Below are 19,928 nucleotides of genomic sequence, written 5' to 3'. Positions count from 1 at the left end.
CCTATTGGAACAAAGATATGACTCAAAACTACTCAATCACAAAATCAAATACCAAATTTGATATATTTAAATGATTGCGTTTTTTGAGCTATCGCATTTACATGTTTCTGAAAGTACAGACCGACAGACAGTCAATCCATTGTTGGATTTGGCTTATAATTGAACAGGTGTCAACTTTGACAATGAATACCTGTGATGGCGATAATATTATTCAAAAATCGAATTTATATTTTAGAAGCGTTTTTTACAACTGGTTGGAACACCAGTTGACTTTGATTGCACTTGTATCCACAAAATCCATACCAAATTTCATATATTTAAGTCATCGCGTTTTTGAATTATCGCTGTTGCATGTTTATGAAAATATAGACCGTCACACAGTCCTCTCGTTGTTAGTTTTGGCTCAAAATTTGACAGGTGCCTAAACTATAGATGCTAATTCAGTGTATTTTATTTTATCAATCTAGCTGTCTTCGTTTTATAGTTATCGTCGTTTCTCTGAAAGGAACTTGCTCAAAATTTGATAGAAAACTACAAATTTGGTGTAAAGACCGTATACCAAATTTCATCCATCTAGATCTAAGCGATCTTTTGTTAACTTTTTCACAGACAGAGAGACACACGGGCATTTTCCAAAAATGTGTTTTTCGAACTCAGAAATGTCTAAAACGTGGACATTCGTCAAAATCTCGAGTTCAAATTTTTTGACGATTTCTATACTTCCTCTATACCACGTATACGAGACTGTCAAAAGTATCCTTTTCCTTAACATCTGCTTTACATATATAACACTGTCCAGAATTTTTTCGAATCTTCTTCAGTTTCGTGTGCCTAAAATGGCGGAAATCAAGCAACAAGTCATCCTCCTTCCTGAACGATCGATATAGCTGCTCCTCTCCTGTAACAGGTGAGCGAGACTCCCACAATTCCTTGCGAATCTCTAATCTCCGCCCCACCTTTTTCTTCTCAATCAATAAATCGATCAACGTACAACAATGGTTGCCCGCATGATTCACAGCTTGTATAAAAAGAAAGGCATTCAAAACTCCAGCGAAATGAAAATATGGTTTTAAAATACACTTAAAAATATATTTTAGAAAAGTTAATTAAATCTGAACTAAAAAATTTCACAGCAACTTAATTGGTAATATTGAAAAAATAGTTTTTTGGACTCTAAAACACTGTAAAAATAATTTTTGAGCGAGAATATTTTGTTAATTTATTTCGGAAAAAAATACCATAATCTCGCTAAATTTTTAGTTGATTAAATTCAAGTTGAAATTTCAAAACAATCACCCCTAGATGCAAGTTTCTGCTCTTCAATGTACCAAATTTGGTGGCCCTAAGTCAAACGGCATGTTCTGCTTAACGCCTATACACACACACATACGTTTTTCTTTATTATTATTAGTTATAACCGAGAAGATTCTACTTTTTTCCCGTACATTGAGCAGATTTTATTACAAATTTTGCTTTTAATAAAATTTTTAAAATTTTGTTGGATTTATAAAAAAGGTTTAATTTCAAAACTAAGCAATTCTGAAAAAAAAAAAAAAATTAAGTGTCCACATTTTAAAACACTGCTCTGTTTTCCTCTGACACAACTGAATTCTTTACGATAGAGATAGAAAGCATAGCTCTATAAATAAAATGGTGCAAGACTCCTAAAATAGTAAGAATTATATATTTATCAAGATTTGAATTTTGAAAATATTTTGTCGGGGGAACTATTTAGACCACGTATATTTTTATGATACAAAAAATTTAATTGCAATTTTCAGCAAACCAAACAATCGCCGATTGCGGTTAGTAAAGATATAACCACATTGAGCAGAATGGTGTAAAGCAATTTATATAAAACTCCTCTGCAAACGATAATCTCAAACTTATATATTTTTTTCTACTAAAGAAATAAAACCGTAAATAACAGATATAGCGGGTTTTTTTTTTTTTTTTTTGATGAGGAGGATTTGACACAAGTGTCAGAAAATTGAATATACAGTGGCACAAAAAATTGAGAGTACACCTTACTTTTACTTGATAAATGCGACTTTCAATATAAATAACACTTTACCGGGAAGTGCAAACATGTTTTTATTTTTACACATAACAAATGGTTTAATTTAGAGTAAAAATAAAGAAAAATCAACGAAAAATTCTTAAATTGAAAAGTTTCAGAATCATTTTAAATAAATATGCGCAGAATTTTGCCTCAAAAAATTGAGAATACACCAATGAAATTCTTGTAATATCTCACATAGAAAGAATGTAAAAGTATTTAGTTGCATGCCTTTTGGCTCTTATAATGGCCTCTAAGCGTCCTGGTACCGATTCGACCATTTTTGGTGATATCTGAAGATATTTCACCCCATTCATCTTGCACCACTTGTTTTAAATGGATTTTGTTTCTAATTTTCTGTTTTTGGACCACTGCTTCGAGCGTGGTCCACAGATATTCAATTATATTGATGTCGGGGTATTGTAGTGGTGAGTGTAAATGCTATTTACAATGAAAAAGACACCATATTTTGAAGTTACGTGTTTTCTGTTTGGGGTTATTGTGCTACTGGAAAATGAAATTTCCATCTAAACCCAATTTTTTAGCACTTTCCTTTAGATAGCTGCGAAGTATAACCAAGTAAACCATATCGTTTATAATGCCATCTATAAAAATTAAATTCCATTATCCCGGATGAAACCATGCAACCTCAAATCATGACAGTCACTATCATGTTTAACTGTAGGACGTAAATTTTTTGGATCCAAAGCAGTATTAGGCTTTCTCCATACAGTACGATGGTTGTCACTGCCAAAAATGTTGAGTTTTCTTTCATTATTAAAGATAGTTTTCTTCCAAAGGTTATTGGTCTCCAATTTATGAGTTTTTGCAAACTTCAAATGCTTTTTCTGCATTTGCAAGCTGATGAACAGTTTCCCTCTAACAATGCTACTTTTATATCCAGCTTTTCTAATGGCATTTAGCACAGTTTCAGCACTTACACTTCTGCCTATGATTTGAAAAGATTCTGCATCAAGTTGGATGAACCATATGGTCGCAGCAATCTAAAGGAAAGTGTTAAAAATTTGGATTTAGATGGATATTCCATTTTCCAGGAGGACAAAGACCCCAAACAGAATGCACGTAACGTCAAAATATGATGTCTTTTTCATTGTAAACAACTGTTATACACATCACCACAGTATCCCGACATCAATGGCATTGAATATTTGTGGGCCATACTCGAAAAAGTGGTTCAACAATACAAAATAAGAAACAAAATCCATTTAAAACAAGTGGTGCAAGGATAATTGGTTAATATATCTTCAGATACCACCAAAAATGGGTCGAATCGGTACCATGACGTTTAGAGGCCATTATAAGAGCCGAAAGACATGCAATTTAATAGTTCCACTTTGTTTCTATACGTGATATTGCAAAAATTTCATTGGTGTATTCTCAATTTTTTGAGGCAAAATTCTTAGTATGTTTATTTAAAATGCTTCTGGAACTTTTCAATTTAGGAATTTTTCGTTGATTTTTCTTTATTTTTACTCTAAATTAAACTATTTGTTATGTGTAAAAATAAAAACATGTTTGGACATCCCGGTATTGTGTTATTTATATTGAAAGTCGCATTTATCAAGTAAAAGTAAGGTGTACTCTCAATTTTTTGAGCCACTGTATATTTTATGCGCCGTTTTTCTGACCCACTGAAACAAAAATTTGACATAGAGTTGCAATCGTTATCACATGATCAAATAACAGAATTTTATTTATTTAATTTCATTGCGTTTTTGTGTTTACATGCATACGAAAGTATAGATCAATGGATAGTCAGCCCTTTAACATGTTAGTTCCAAAATTTTATAAGAATCTGCCCTTTAGATGAAAAAATTGTGAACCAAATTTCATTTACTCTGCTCTTTTTATTCTATAATTATTGTGCCATCATGCATGTGGACAGCCGGATATACAGACTCCCTCTGATTTCTTCGAATTTTGACAGAAATTTACAAATTTGGTTGTAATTTTTATACCAAATTTCATCCATCTAGCTCTAATTTTTGAGTTATAGTGTTCACAAACAGGCATAATTAAAATAATAATAATAATAAATAATGTATCTTCGAACACGGGAACGTACAGATTCGTCAAAATCTCAATTTCGAATTTTTTTTTCTTTTTTTTCTTTTTTTTTTGATGATTTTAGTATTACACGAGAAGAAAAGTAAAAAGAACAAAAGCCACTTTTACATAAAATCGCTGTGATAATCCCCCCCCCCGCCAGAACTGTGAGAAAAATGATTCAATTGAATTGGGAAATGCGCAGTGTTACAACTCAATACATCAATAATTGTATTTATTCCGTTATCTCCTGTTGGGTAAACCATAGAGTTGAAATCAGCTCTATGGGAAAAACATTCGTACTTCCGACAAGCATCGATTTTCACATGAACTCGCCCTTCTCTGAGGGAGGAGCCACCGTGGGAGGAGCTTGAAGATCGTTGATTTTCGAATTCGGCGTCCTAGCATCATTGGCAGCGATTTGGCGGAGCAAATGTATATTGATTTAGCTATAAAATTGGTTGTAAGTACTCTTTTTCGAATTATAAATTAATTTTTCTTTGTTAAACCCATTTTTATGTTGAAATTCCTTCATTTCATTCACTCTAACTATTAATTTTTACTTTTATATTCTTTTTTTGTTAGTGCTGTTAAGTTGAAGACGAGGATAATTTGAAACGAAATTGTGAAACAACGAGCGTACATCTCGAAAAGCCTACTGAAGGGTAAGTAATTATCTTTGAATTTTTATGAGTAATTAGCTTTAAAAGCATAAATGGAATGCATATCTTCAGAGGTAAGTAACTTGATTTTCACTTCGTTTAAACTTATAAACTGAGATTTAGAATATTTATAGACCATACAGGAGAATCCGGTGAATGGCGCCAAGTTGTAACTTTTTTTAGGATGCTAAGTTGCCACATGGGTCAACCTTTTTAAAGAAATAATTTGGCGAGTTTATGCCTTGGCGAGAATCTGGTGCTTTTTCTCCCTATTTTATTAATTATTATATTAATTTGATATATTTTTTCTGAATCTATATTCTATATTTAATACTGATATTCATTTTTCTGAATCTCAAACGTTTTACTGGAAACTTTATATAAATTACTTTCAGAATTGTATAATACTTTGTCTGCTTGTTTAAGCCAACAATGTTTATTAAACCTGCAATTAACAGCATTAATTGTGGACAATTATTTTATTTCTTATGGTTTCAGTGAAATATAAATTGTTATTTTTGTGTGCTATTATGCATATTAGCAAATTCTTTAGTTTAATTATTAACAGGGCTTCAATGCTGCTTTGTTATGCAAATATGTATGGTCAGTTTATTTCTGTAGTGATGCAAGTATTTGAATTTTGTTGAATCCATAACGATAATGAATGATATGTAATTATTGGGTTAAATTGTTGGATTTGTGTGAGGAAAGTAAACTTACTGTTCTTAGAAAGAATAGTTGTATAATTATATTATAGGTTTGTTTCTTATGTTTTTGTTTTTTCACATTTTCTTGCAGTTGAATCGGTTTTTTCTGCAATATATTAAGCAATATGTTGTTTAATTCTTGACAGAAAATTACCTATGTATACAGTGGCTCAAAAAATTGAGAGTACACCTTAATTTTACTTGATAAATTCGACTTTCAATATAAATAACACTTTACCGGGAAGTGCAAACATGTTTCTATTTTTACACATAACAAATGGTTTAATTTAGAGTAAAAATAAAGAAAAATAAAAAAAAAAACTTCTAAATTGAAAAGTTGTAGAAACATTTTAAATAAATATACGCAGAATTTTGACTCAAAAAATTGAGAATACACCTATAAAATTTTTGCAATATCATGTATAGAAACAAAGTGTCACTATTAAGTTGCATGTCTTTTGGCTCTTAAAATGACCTCTAAACGTCATGGTACCGATTCGACCAATTTTCGGTGGTATCTGAAGATATTTTACCCCATTCTTGTTGCAACAATTGTTTTAAATGGGTTTTGTTCCTAATTTTGTGGTTTTGGACCACTACTACTTCGAGTGTGGTCCACAGATATTCAGTGGTATTGATGTCGGGGGTACTGTGGTGGTATGTGTAACTGCTGTTTACAATGAAAAAGACACCTTATTTTGACGCGTTACGTGCATTCTGTTCGGGGTCGTTGTCTTGCTGGAAAAGGGAATTACCATCTAACCCAAATTTTTAACACTTTCCTTTAGAATGCTGCGACTATATGGTTCATCCAACTTGTTGCAGAAACTTTTCAAATCATAAGCAGAAGTGTAGGTGCTGAAACTGTTCGAAATGCCATTAGACAAGCTGGATATAAAAGTCGCATTGTTAGAGAGAAACTGTTCATCAGCTTGCAAATTTAGAAAAAAGCATTTGAAGTTTTCAAAAACTCATCAATTGAAGACCAATAACCTTTGGAAGAAAGCTGTATTTAGTAATGAAAGAAAACTCAACATTTTTGGCATTGACAGCCATTGTATTATATGGAGAAAGCCTAATACTGCTTTGGATAAAAAAAATTAATGTCCTACAGTTAAACATGATGATGACTCCATCATGATTTGAGGTTACATGGCTTCATCCGGGGTAGGAAATTTAATTTTTATAGATGACATTATAAACGATATGGTTTTCTTGGATATACTAATCTAAAGGAAAGTGCTAAAAATTTGGGTTTAGATCGAAATTTCATTTTCCAGTAAGACAACGACCCCGAACAGAATGCACGTAATGCCAATATAAGGTGTCTTTTTCATTGTAAACAGCAGTTACATATACCACCACAGTAACCCGACACCAATACCATTGAATATCTGTGGACCACACTCGAAATAGTGGTCTAAAAACACAAAATTAGGAACAAAACCCATTTAAAACAAGTGGTGCAAGAAGCATGGGGTAAAATATTTTCAAATACCACCAAAAATGGGTCAAATCGGTACCATGACATAAGAGCCAATAGACATGCAATTTAATAGTGAAAGTGTTGCTGGAAGAATGGTGTAAAATATCTTCAATAAAATATATTCGACCACCAAAAATTGGTCGAATCGGTACCATGATGGTTAGAGGCCATTTTAGGAGCCAAAAGACATGCAACTTAATAGTGACACTTTGTTTCTATGCGTGATATTGCAAAAATTTTATTGGTGTATTCTCAATTTTTTGATGTAAAATTCTATGTATGTTTATTTAAAATGCTTCTAAATCTTTTCAATTTAGAAGTTTTTCGTTGATTTTTCTTTATTTTTACTCTAAATTAAACCATTTGTTATGTGTAAAAATTAAAACATGTTTGAACTTCCCGGTAATAAGTTATTTACATTGAAAGTCAGATTTATCAAGTAAAATTAAGGTGTACTCTCAATTTTTTGAGCCACTGTAGATTGTTTTTCATTTATCTTCTGAATTGCCATTGGATAAGGTAAAGTGGAGTAAAATAAGCTGTCTATAGAAATATAGACAGTAACTGTCATATATGTATTATCTAACCGGGATGTTAATTTTGTAGGTATTTTGTATTTTAGCAATACTTTTAATTAATTTTTTTATTTAACAACATTTATTTAGGGTGAAGTGAAGATTAGTCTGCCCCCGAGTTTATCGCCAATATGACAATCGATCGGAACGCTCTTGTAGCAACCCTAATGTTGTTTTGTTTACTACTTTTTACAATTGTTGAGTTGTACATGAACTACAACTATTTTATAAAAAATGTTAAATTAAAAAGAATTAAAATATCGATTGAAGATTTTAATTTTGTTCTTTATTATAATAAAAGTTTTTTACAACTAATAAGACACTGCAATTTTATTTTTATTGTGAATACGAACAGAAAATATTTATTCTTTTGCAATTTTTAATTGTCAGTATGCACTTCTTCGCAGGTCTCGTAATTTTTTTGGTGCTCTAACGGTTAGTTCCCTTGATAATTTGTTATGTCGGCAAGGGTGAGTGGAATATATTTTTTTTTACAAGTTGATGAAGTTAGGAAAGGATGCTTGTTTGAAATTTTGTATGGAGAATGGTTTCATAGCTTGTAAGTGTGTATGTCCGGTGTGTGGTGAGAATAAGAAATTGATTGATTCGGATGAGAAATTCGATGGAAAGATCTGATGTTGATCTGGTCTGGTCCTTAATTTTTTCTTTTTTATTAATTATGTACTGTTCCTGTTATCAACACAGTCCTTATGTTCAATGTGCTAGCGAAGCTACTAGGTTCCCGCTCCCGTTGCTAGCAAAACCGTAAGATGTTTTTTTTTTTTTTTTTTAAGTTAAAATCTAATCTTTAATCTGCCCAGTGCCTTCCACAGATGCCGCAGGCATCGTATGCTATAACTTTTGCTCTGCACCCAACAGACCGGTACAGCCGGTCTGAAAAAAAAAAAAAAAAAAAAAAAAAACTTATCAGTAAAAAAATCATTACTATCATTTAATTATATTGCGGAAAGTAGTAACCGTAACTGTTCCGCAGAAGTGTTTGGTTGTCTGCCATCTTTATTGGCGGCTTGGCATCCTTGGCGCAGCTAGAGGCACAGTGAACTTCACTTTTAAATTAATTAGTATAAATTAATCTGCGTCTGATTTTATATTCGATTTAGTGATTAGGGACTTCTTAAGTTTACGTATATTACCATATCATTTTTGTCATTTAAAATTCTTAAAAATTTGATACATTGTCTACTTAACATTCCTAAGGAATATAATCATTATATAGGTAAGATGTATTCATGTTATTTTAGAACAGTTTAAGTGAAATGAGGGGGGGGAAATATATTTTAAGCATAGTTGTTGGAGTATGCCTATATAATGGTAAATGTTTAAAGCTTTATGCCTTGAGAAATAAGTGACATATGCATATATTCTGACAAAAAGAATTTATTTTTCATTTTAAATAAGTCTAGTTATCCTATCATAATTAGATGAAAATGGGGAAATTTTAAGGAAAATTAATAAATAAGACTTTTAATAAACAAAGATCATTTTAAAAACTGAACTACTTTTTTTCCAAAATTGTTTAAGAATTGATCTCTTTACTTAATACCCATACCCATCTGTCAGACATACAGTGGCTCCCAAAATTGAGTATACACTATATTCTTTCTTCTTTAATTTTATTCTTTTTGATCTTAACATTCCTATTTATGGCTAATATTTATAAGCGACAAAATATACATTAACAAAAATATTAGACTAAAAAACAAAACGGAGGAATCATTAATATTTTCATTACAGTAATTTTTATGTTAAAGTTACAAATTCCAAAGTCGTAAAATTGAGTATACATCTAGCAAAATCTGTAAACAAAAAGAGAAAAAGATAAATTAATATTTTGTTTCATATCCTTCTGCATTTAGAACAGCTTGTAAACGGTGTGGCATTGAGTTGACAAGAATTTGAGTTGTTTTGCTGGATATTTTCAACCATTCCTCTTGTAATACTCTTTTAAGTGTTCCTTGCCCCTAATATTGTGTTTTTGAACTGATTTTCCTAATTGTGCCCACAAATTTTCAATCGCATTGAGATCTGGAGATTGAAGAGGGGTGTGCAATTGCAATTTACAATTATACAATAATCATAACTTAGCTATTATAGCTTTCCAAATATTTGACTTTGTCCATGGTTCCATCAATGAAAACTAAATCTCCCACTCCATTTGCAGACACACAGCCCCATACGAGAAGTGAACCAACTCCATGCTTGACAGAAGCATTGGTGTTTTTAGGAAGAAGTTCAGAATTGGGCTTTCTCTAAACATAACATTGGCCATCACTACCAAAAACATTGAACTTACTTCGTCACTGAATATTACTTGATTCCAGAAGTCTGGAGGTTTTGAAATATGACTGTTAGCAAATTAAATTCTTTTCTTTCCATTTACTTTGGAAATGAATGGTTTTGTTCTGGTTACGCGACCATTATAATTTGCTTTTCAGATTACTCTTCGAATTGTTTCTGCAGAAACGCATTTTCCAATTTTTCTTGAAGTAAATGTAGCAATTTTTGTAGCATTCACCTTAGGATTGTTTGCTACCTCCCGAATAACTCTTCTCTTGGTCGTGGCATGAGGATTTCTTTTCTTCCTTTTCTAGGTTTATTAGCAATTTGGATATACATTTTATACTTCTGGATAATATTTTGAATGCATCCGTGGCTGCGTTGAATTTCCCTTGCAATTTCTCATAGAGATTTACCATCTTCAGACAATCGAATAACAAGTTTCCGAATTTCAACCTTTGTTTGATTTCTTTATCTCATAATGATAACCAAAACATTTGTTTTCGCTTGGAAATCAATGATTGCCAATTAAGGTAACAAAACTATTTTACTTATTCATTTGAAAATAAATTATAGTAGTCAAGTCGCATATTTTATAAGGTATATACTCAATTTTGTGACTTTGGAATTTGTAACTTTGACATAAAAATTACTGTAATAAAAATATTATTGATTTCTCCCTTTTGTTTTTTAGCCTAATACTTTTGTTAATGTTTTTTTTTTTTTGTTGTTCTTATAAATATTAATCATAAATAGGAATGTTAAGATCAAAAAGAATAGAATTAAAGAAGAAAGAGTATAGTGTATACTCAATTTTGGGAGCCACTGTATTTTTATAAGGTACTTGTCTGTTGTAATGATGACCAAAAGAGGCTAAGAAAAAATTTTGGCGATTTCAGTTGTCAAACTATGTGCATGTGATTTGCTTTTTGAGTATATTTTTATAATTTTGCAAAAATTTTTCTTGGGACTTTTTGGTCGTTGTTAAAACCAAATTGTACCTTTTAAGATATATTGTAATTTGTTTTCCTCAAGTAATTTAAGTGTACATAAACAGAGATTAGTTGAAGAATGCAGGTCGAGGTTGTTTCTTAAGTAATTTTGCATAGCTTTCTATAGCTGCTGACCAAACAATTCTCTTGAGAAAATGTTGTGAAAAGCTTTTAAGGATGTGAGCTCTACCCAGTCAATAAGGCTGATGTAATGAAACGAGTAGCTGTACAAATATTGTACAACAATTTCAGAGAAGAGAGGGAAAACAGTTTTCAAAAGTAAATGATGAAGTTTCTGCTTTTAAAAAAGCTTTTGGTATGTCCTTTGGGAGAACTAAATTTGACTATTTTTTCAGCATTGAGCCTCATATCAAATGAAGCAAAAGTTGTACAGAAGAATTCTGAAGCAAAAAGAAAATATATGGGCAACTATATGAAGTTTTGACAACAGTTATGGTTTAGCTCATCTTTACAAAGAACATTCAAAACACAAAAGAAAGGAAAAATCGTGTTCTCTAAAAATTATGATACTTAAAAAGCTTAGTGCTATAATTTGGAAGCAAGAATTAAAAGTAGAAGCATCATAAATACCCCCTTTAAATACCAGTATTCAATAACCAATAAAATAGCTATTGGTTATTGAATACTGGCAAAGTACTGTGGCAAAAAGTCAGTCAAAACTTTTATTGGTTAAATTTGTTACCAGAAAAGGAGAGAAATATTTTGATAAACCTTCTTTTGATGAGAAATATATTTTTCCAAAAAATAAAAATGATATTTAAATCTAAAGTGAACAGTTCATCTTAATAGTAGATGAATATGTGTGTGATATTTGGACATTATATATATTTTTTTAATATTTCAATTGAAATTTCTACGTGAATAGGCTTAATATAGTGTTGTTTTCCATTTGATTAAATTATATTATCGGATTTTTGCAAGTCATTTCATTTTTCTACCTATGCAACTTTTGCTTTATTCATTTTGCATTGCAAATTGTTCATTTTACTCCACATCAGAGAATATCATATCATCATAGAAACACACTTTTAAAAACTTAAGTTTTATTTATTAAAAAACAATTAAAAATTGCAGCAAATCTAAGATAGTGTAATATAAAATATATTTTTTAAAAGTATAAATAGTTAAATAATTTTTATGAATATAACTTGCCAACATTGTTGGGGGGGGGGTTAATTTATAGTCATTTTACTCCGCTTTACCCTACCAGTTATTGCAAAATGGTGTATAAATGTTTGATTTCAACAATTGTTTTATTAACTCAAATTTAATCAGATTAGTTGACTGAAAACTAGTATATTCTCTTTAAAAAATTATTACAAAGAAGCCAGAGTAAGGGGAAAATTTTATTTCCTTGTCATATTATTAAGATAGACATATATTGAAGTTTTTGTGTGCTATTAGGTTTATTAAAAAAGCTATGCATACTTCACTAAAGATAGAAGAATATCTCAGAAATGCTTTTGCATGATGCAATAATTGATAAATATAATTAACTATCTATGTATTAAAATGGCCAATGAATTATTTGCAATTAGTTTTGCTTAAATAACTTTACTCTAGAAAAAGAAATAAATTTCCTGGGGAGTCCATCAAACTATGTTATTCTAGAGAATTATAAATCGGTAATGTATTTACATCATGCCTCTTAGGGTAAAGGAGGTGTGTTGTTATTTTGTGGACCAGTATGATGCAAAAGCTGGAAAATTACTATAATAATATCTGTGTTTTAGATGTGTTGTGTGTAAATTAGAAGAATCATAAAAATAACTATTCATATGATTATTCAATATTTTAATTCAGATAATAGTGAAGAAACTACAGGGTGATTAAAGACAAAACTAAATGATATTTGTATTTGTGTGCTCAATTTGCCATCATGTACAAACATTTTTTAGTTGTCCACTCATCATGGACTTTAATATATGGCTGCATCTGTATATTTTTTATCAAGCCGTTGCATCTTTTTCATATTTTTCCATAGTATAATCAAGTATATATTTTTTAAAAGATCTGTTGTTTATATGTAGTGTTGCAAATATTTTTCCTTATTTAAAAGTTGCAGGATATATTAATTTGAACTTTGGCTGAAATGTATTTCTAAATATAGCATGCACCTCCTTACTTCTCTTTCCTATGTGCGTAAAAAATCATATTGTAAAGAATGATTATAATTTATAAATGAGTATATTCTATGGTTTTATATAAATGATACTTAAGATAGATCATACCATTCTGTGTTGAATTGTCCAAAATCAAAATACTAACTAAGTGATTAATTGATGACTCCCATATAAAACTGTCTAAAAGATTCTTTGAAAGACTGGACGTTAATGGACAGCAAAACCCTTTAAAAACAGTATACAATAACTAAACACCTCGAGGGAAGAAAAAAAAAAAGAAATTTTATCAGTGACTGACTCTTCCAAGACTTGATGCCTCACCTCCCTTCCCCTTACTGACAAGACTCCTGAGTGGATTTGAACTGATGACATACAGTCACTCTGTAATATTAGCAGTTACTTCTCTCTTTAATTTTTTTTAGCATTATTAGTACAAATTTAATAATGCAAAAAAAATTATTAATACAAATTTATTTTTTAATTGATCTGACAAGTAATGAGAATGTAATTCTTATGGTATTTTTAGATTTATTAACCATTTGTAACATCCTTGTATGACCAGCAATGGTCAAGTCTGGAGATTTAAAAAAACTTTGAAAAACTAAGTTAAAAAAAAAAAAAGCTGACCCTTGACTAAAATTTTTCTGGACCAGTTGGTGAGATTCACAGAAATTGTTGTAGCAACTGAGACATAATAGCCAGTAAGGTGAAAAAAAAAAAAAAATCAGTTTTTAATTTGTAATAGCGCGGAAAAGTCGCCTTTTGGTATAGATAAGATAAATAAAAATTATAAAAAAATATTGGAGAATATTTTGAGGTGCCACAAAGACGTTAAAGTTTCATAAAAACCTACTTTTTGTAACTTTTTAAGGATTTTTGGGTGCCTTGATTATGAAATAAAATTTTTCCTCAGGCATTGTTCACATGAATAAAAGTATAAAAACAATTTTACTAGTGCACTGGCATAGCACTGAGTCATCGCCGGAACGGTTGTCATTGAGGTAAGGCGGAGATTTCTCTGCGTCCAGTGACAAGGACAGAGGTGGTTTTAAATCAGTAGCTTTGCCGAATTCAGTTGAGATGGCGTCTCTCCTCCTTCTATTGTGTAATTAATTTGTTAGTTTGTGCTTGTGTGCTTTGCTGTGAGTAAAAATGGCTCAGTCTAAATGAGTGAAGACTAATGTCGGAGTGTTCTGTTTTTGAGAAATTTAGTGATTTCCTTGAAGTTAAACACACTACTGACAAATCTAGTGCTACTGTTATATTAGACTTCAGCTCAAAATTGTTTCACAGATGGATCCTTCTGTAAACGAAATATGTGACACTCTAATTCCCATAATAAAACAAATATGGTCAAGAGCTTCTATTCCCGTTGCTTCTAGCAAAAAAATTTCACAAATGATAAAAGCTTATCATGCTAAATGCTGGAATTTATTAAAGTCGAAAAGCAGAAAATGTTCAGATAAATTCAACCTCACAAACTTTAGAGAAGAAGCTAGACATTTGTTTGATGTTGCTGACTTGTATAAAAAAAAGGTGCTAGTTATGGAATAAAAGATTCTAAACCTTCAATGCTCTAACAGGAAAAGGGTTATAGGTAATATTGATATTGCTACCACAAACGCTTTGAGGAAGAAAGAAGCGAAAAAGAGTAAAGAACTACAGATAGCAGTTAAGTTTAATCAAGAACGGGCAAAAAATACTAGTGTGTCAGAAACGATAACTGCCGTCAGTGACAACGCTAAAGAACAGTGTTAGTTACAAAAAGAAGCAATCCAACCAGATCCATGAAATAGACAAGAAGTGATAAAATTACGAAGTGCCTGTGTGGTTTAATATTAAGTTAAAATCTTATACAGAAGGCATTCTGAAGCTGAACCAAATAGTATAGGGGAGTCGGTTATCGACTTTCCCTGGCTTTCTTGTCACGTGCAAGCAGTGGAAAAGCTGTGAGACTGGTGGCCGAATCGGCTGTAAATACCTGTGGTTCAATCGCAAGAGAAGGATACATAAGAGCAAAACTTGTCTCACGTGTGAATATACCAAATTTAATTTTAAAAAAAACTGTGGCAATGAAGAAGAATTTTTTAAATAATGTGGCAAAACTGCTTAATGTGGCAATGAAGTAGAAACAAAAATTTTGCAGCTGTAACATTTGTAATCCATTAAGGATACAGAATTAAGAAACACAAAATTGGACTTAAAAATATTTTTTTATTATTATACTTTGTAATTAATCATTTTTTACAATTGTAATGCTTATGTATTTAAAATCATCTTTTGTAATATTATATGAGCGAAAAATCGATAAAAATATTTTATCAAAGTTTATAATTTTTCATTTTTTTTTTAAACAAATTTTAAGCTTTTTTCGGCACCTCGAAATATTGTTGTATTACAACCAGAATTAAAAAAAATTTTTTTTGAATCTAAAAGCTAATTTTTCACCACTGTTGCCTAACTGAAATCTAAGAAAAATTTTAAGTCCTTTTTAAAAATTTCCCTTTTTTTTATTATTATTATTATTTTTTTACAAATTGCAAGCTTTCTGCGGCACCTTAAGATATTGTAATATTGCAGCCAAATTTTTAAATATGGTTAGTGAACCTAAAAGGCGACTTTTCCGCACTATTGCCAAAGAAAAATTTCTAAATGCCCTTTTTAAAAATGTTCTTTTTTTTTTTTTTTTTTTTTTTTTTTACAAATTTCAAGCTTTTTGCGGCACTTCAAGATAATGTAATATTACAAGCAAATTTTTAATATTGTTTTTGAACCTAAAAGGCAACTTTTCCGCACTATTACCAAACTAATATCTAAATAATAATAATAAGACGGCTATGTTTGTTCCACCCTAATAGCCAGTCGTATTTACTACAAGAATAAAAGAAATAATATCTGGTGTCTTTTTGAGAAATGAAAACAACAAGAATTCGGATTATAAATGTAACAATTACAAACTCCGTGGGAGAAGTGATGCATACAGAACATATAAACGTGTCTGAATTTTTGAAATTCCATTTCTTTTGTGATTGTCTGCAAAGTGCGAATCACAAATTACGACTGTTGGAGTCTTAGTAATGTCTGGCCATCACCAGTGAAACTTGATCTGTGCGGGAATATGTCCTTGCAATATTTCGACCAACAGGTTTTTTTTTTTTTTTTTTTTTTTTTTTTTTTTGATTTCTGAAAGTTGATTGTTGCTTTATTCTTTTTTTAAAAAAAAAAATAATAAAATTGCTTTGTCAAAACGTAAATTGGTAATCTTCATATTATTTCTGTTTCAGGTGCAAGCATGGTATCAAACAAATACAAGGAGTGGACATTAAAAAAAGGGCTTTGAACCTCAGCTTGTACTACAATATAGGCAGTATTCTAAAATAAGTGTAAAAGATTAATAATAGTAGGAAACATTTCGTTAGGAATAATACATTGTATGCAACCATTCTCGGTTGTGCTTCGCTTTAAAGCGCTAATTTATTAAAAAAGTGAAACGATAGTTTTGCATCAGAGAACAATGGAGTTAGATTTCAGAAGCATGAGCCGGTTGCCGCTGAAAGATCTTGCTTTAAGAAAAGTTGCTGCCCTTCTATGTAGTCATCCTACCATGCATGCGCATGCTGCTGTAGTAGCATTGCAGCTGAATAGAGACGCAGAGGTAGATGCACTATGCGAATTTTTCAAAAATGCAGTAACTACACTTTCGTTGCCGGCAACAATTAGTGAGGATTTGGTTATTGTAATGCAGTCTGTTTTTAAAGAAATATTAAAATGGTTGGTCGTCAACAGAGAGATTTTAGAACCGGATGAATTGAATTTGGACAATCCAGAGAATCTAAAGCACATACATTGGACACCTCTGGGAACTGTGGAATTTCGGGAAACTGCTGCAGCACTGGTCCGCCACGGAAAGTTGTCCATAATGCAGCGCTACAAGTTGGCTTGCCTCTACTGCCTGGAGGACGACGTTCGAGACCTTTGGCGAATGATACCTCCACGGCGTAAAGGGAGTTTCTATGACAACTCAAAGGCCTGGAAGGTCGGGCTGAGAAAAATGGTTGTTATTTGGACTTACACCATAAAAAGACAAACGAATGATGTCGGTAGTATCCTCGAGTTTATTCAAGAAAGAGGCCACTTCTCCTTCAACCAGTTGGCCTTTGAAAGCGCTGCTGTCCAAGGTTATTTCCCAGCAACTCAGTATTTCTTTGAAAAGTTAACTTTCGCAGAAAGAGAAGAATCATTGTTGAGAACCGCCCGCGACGTTATTCAGCAACGCGTTGCCACTGAGTGGTGTCCCTACCACGAAGCCCTGGGACTTAGCGATGTTCTGTGTTTCTTGTTCTCTGTGATGCCTGCAGATCAAGTGAAGGAAGTGCTTAAAGAAAAACCCTGCAAGACATTGCAGTGCTTTTTTTATTGGCCAAGGCAAGATCTCTCTGGCAGAGTTGCAGAATGGGCGTTACCTCATGCTGAAGAACGCGATTTCGGTGGGCTGCTTTTCGTTCTGGCTCGAAGACATTCTTTTATATATAATTTTGAGAAAGTGTTTCGGGATATATTTCGGGTCACTCCCAGTAATCTCAGAAATTATATTGCGTCGATGTTTCAACTTTATGTGCAAGATCTTTTGAATTTCGAAGATACCATAACCATCAAATTCCTTCTCAGAACTCTGAACGCCTCTGAGTTAAACCAACTCGTCTCTGGCGATGTAGCTGAGCTTCGTTGCCATAAAACAAAGGATGATAAATGGGATTTTTTTGCTCGTTTCGTTAACGATGCCAGATTGTCCCGCGAAGAGAAAATGAAATTCGCATCCTTTTTTATTTCACATTTTGATTCATTAATGGATCTGGAATCACGTCAACGTTTCCTAAAGTTTGTGGAGGACCTCGTTCCAGTTGTTTCAGAACGCAATCAAGTAGATGAATCTCACTCAGCCGAAGAGTCTGATGAGGCACTAAAAAAAAGGCTTGTCAAGAAGCGCAAGAGAACCAGAAGAGGACGATCGAAGCGCCACTAATATGAGATGCTTTTTTTTTTTTTTTTCATTCTGATTAAGAGGTGCTTGCATAGAGCTCTGCAGAAGTGCAACTCTCCCAACTTTTTTTTAAAAAGTTTATAAGTTACTTATTTAATTTTGCTCCTGTGCTGTAATCAAATGCATTTGTTTCTTATTTATACAGTTTACGTTAGGAAGATATTTTCGAAAGTACATTACGGCGCTGTTAGGAAACAGAATTTTAAATTGTTTTCTACTTGTCAAAAATATATATTTTTTTTAATTCTAAAGTCTGAAAATAAAAGAAAGTAAGGACAATTCATCTTAATTAAAGCATATGTAGATTTATATTTATATTATAATAAAATATATATAAAATTTATATTATATATATTTTTGCTGAAGTTTTCGTGCTTTTTTTTTTTATTGTTCAACTGTGTCTTTGTTAATTTTTATAAACTAGATTGCACTACAGGAAATATAATTGTTATTAATGTTTTTTAAAATGATGTTAAAAGAAACCTTTATTATTTAAAAATGCTGCAAATTATCGGGATTTTCAATTTTTTTGATATATGATTGTCATTTTGCTGTAAGGTAATTTTAAAATTCGATTCAAAGACAGTTTATTTATTTATTTTTCAGTAAGTTACATATATAAATATTTTGTCTTGTAAATTATATTCTTGCTGTGTGATATTGCAAAACGAAACAGGACAGTGCAGTTATTTAAATGTTTTGCAATACTTTGCTGTTTAAAGGAGCAATTTTTTAAAATTCTAGATCTTTTCCTAATGTCTTTTAACTTGGCATTATCATTTTGTTTAGTAAAACGTATGAATGAATATTTTGTATTGTGTAAATTGTATCTGTGGTATATGATACTGAAAAATAAAACTGGACTGTGTGCTTTTATAAATGTTATGCGATACTTTGTCCTTTATGGGACAATTTTTAATAGCTTGACATTGTTCCTATCAACTTCTAAAATATTACTGAATAAAAAAGAAAAAAAATTCTGCCATTAAAACTGTTCTATGCCTCAGATTATCAAGATATGTAATCAACTGGCTTAAAAATTCTGATTTTTAGTGAAGTAAATTTAAAATTGTTCAAAAATGTATTCATTTTTTTTTTATTTATTTATTTTTATTTTTTTTATCCAGCAAGTTGCATGTGTGAATATTTTGTAAGTTGTGTTTTTGCTGTTCGATATCGCAAAACAAAACTGAACAGTGAAATTTTATAAATGTTTTATTCTATAAAGGAATAATTTCTTAGATCCTTAATTGTGACAAAAAGGATAAAAGACTTCATCTTTATTGGAAACCAAAAAAAGGAGCGTAGAAGTGTTTGGGTTTTCCTAAAAAGTTTCACTGATATTTATCCCCCCCCAAATAATAATAATAATCTATTGGCAACACTTTTTTATTTTAATTCTTTGTGAGTGTTTGTAAACATTAAATAGTGAAGTCATTTTATTCGTATAAATGTGTTTCTAACAAAAGTTGCTGTGTGATGCATGTTTGTGTGTTAGATGTAGGCAAATCTTGTTTGTAAAATTTTACTATTAATAAATGTTTTAAAATATTTCTTCTTTTTACTTACTACTGACTTCTCCTTCACATCTAGATTCTTTTACTGCATGTTTTGAACCTTTTAATTTATACGATTTCTAAAATATTTGAAACTCAGTTTGTATCGGTTTGACATAAATGTCAAAACAGGTTTCTACATATACATATATGTAAGCATTATTTTATGTGAAGCAGGATGCAGTTTTAAGACAGTGATGATACTTTTGATTTCGTGACGTCGTTTTATTTCATTTTGAAGAAGCAGGCATATATACAAGCGATGAACACACAGAGCGACACAGAAAAAGAACGAGGAAAAAGGTCTTGGACATTTTATCCCTGGTCTTATATAACCAGAG

General features: G+C 31.2%; 1 protein-coding gene across 2 annotated transcripts; it reads left to right on the top strand.

The window, feature by feature from the left end:
• The first annotated feature begins 4,474 nt into the window (after positions 1–4,474).
• Positions 4,475–19,554, top strand: LOC129957526 (uncharacterized). 2 transcript variants are annotated; one of them, XM_056069868.1, is made up of 3 exons: positions 4,475–4,589; positions 4,712–4,791; positions 16,275–19,554. In XM_056069868.1, the coding sequence occupies exon 3, from the start codon at positions 16,505–16,507 to the stop codon at positions 18,011–18,013; it is 1,509 nt and encodes a 502-aa protein (XP_055925843.1). In that variant the 5' UTR covers positions 4,475–4,589; positions 4,712–4,791; positions 16,275–16,504; the 3' UTR covers positions 18,014–19,554. The 2 variants fall into 2 exon arrangements, with proteins under 2 accessions (XP_055925843.1, XP_055925844.1); XM_056069869.1 differs by lacking the exons at positions 4,475–4,589; positions 4,712–4,791 and adding an exon at positions 8,588–8,793.
• The last annotated feature ends 374 nt before the right edge of the window (positions 19,555–19,928 follow it).

This window comes from Argiope bruennichi, chromosome 11 (assembly GCF_947563725.1).
Source record: "Argiope bruennichi chromosome 11, qqArgBrue1.1, whole genome shotgun sequence".
In the NCBI taxonomy this organism is placed as follows: domain Eukaryota; kingdom Metazoa; phylum Arthropoda; class Arachnida; order Araneae; family Araneidae; genus Argiope; species Argiope bruennichi.
The sequence above is the reverse complement of the archived record's forward strand: the minus strand, read 5'-3'. Positions and strand labels throughout refer to the sequence as shown.

Coding starts and splice junctions, on each gene's coding strand:
- LOC129957526 (XM_056069868.1), top strand. CDS start 16,505: ATGGAGTTAGATTTCAGAAGCATGAGCCGGTTGCCGCTGAAAGATCTT.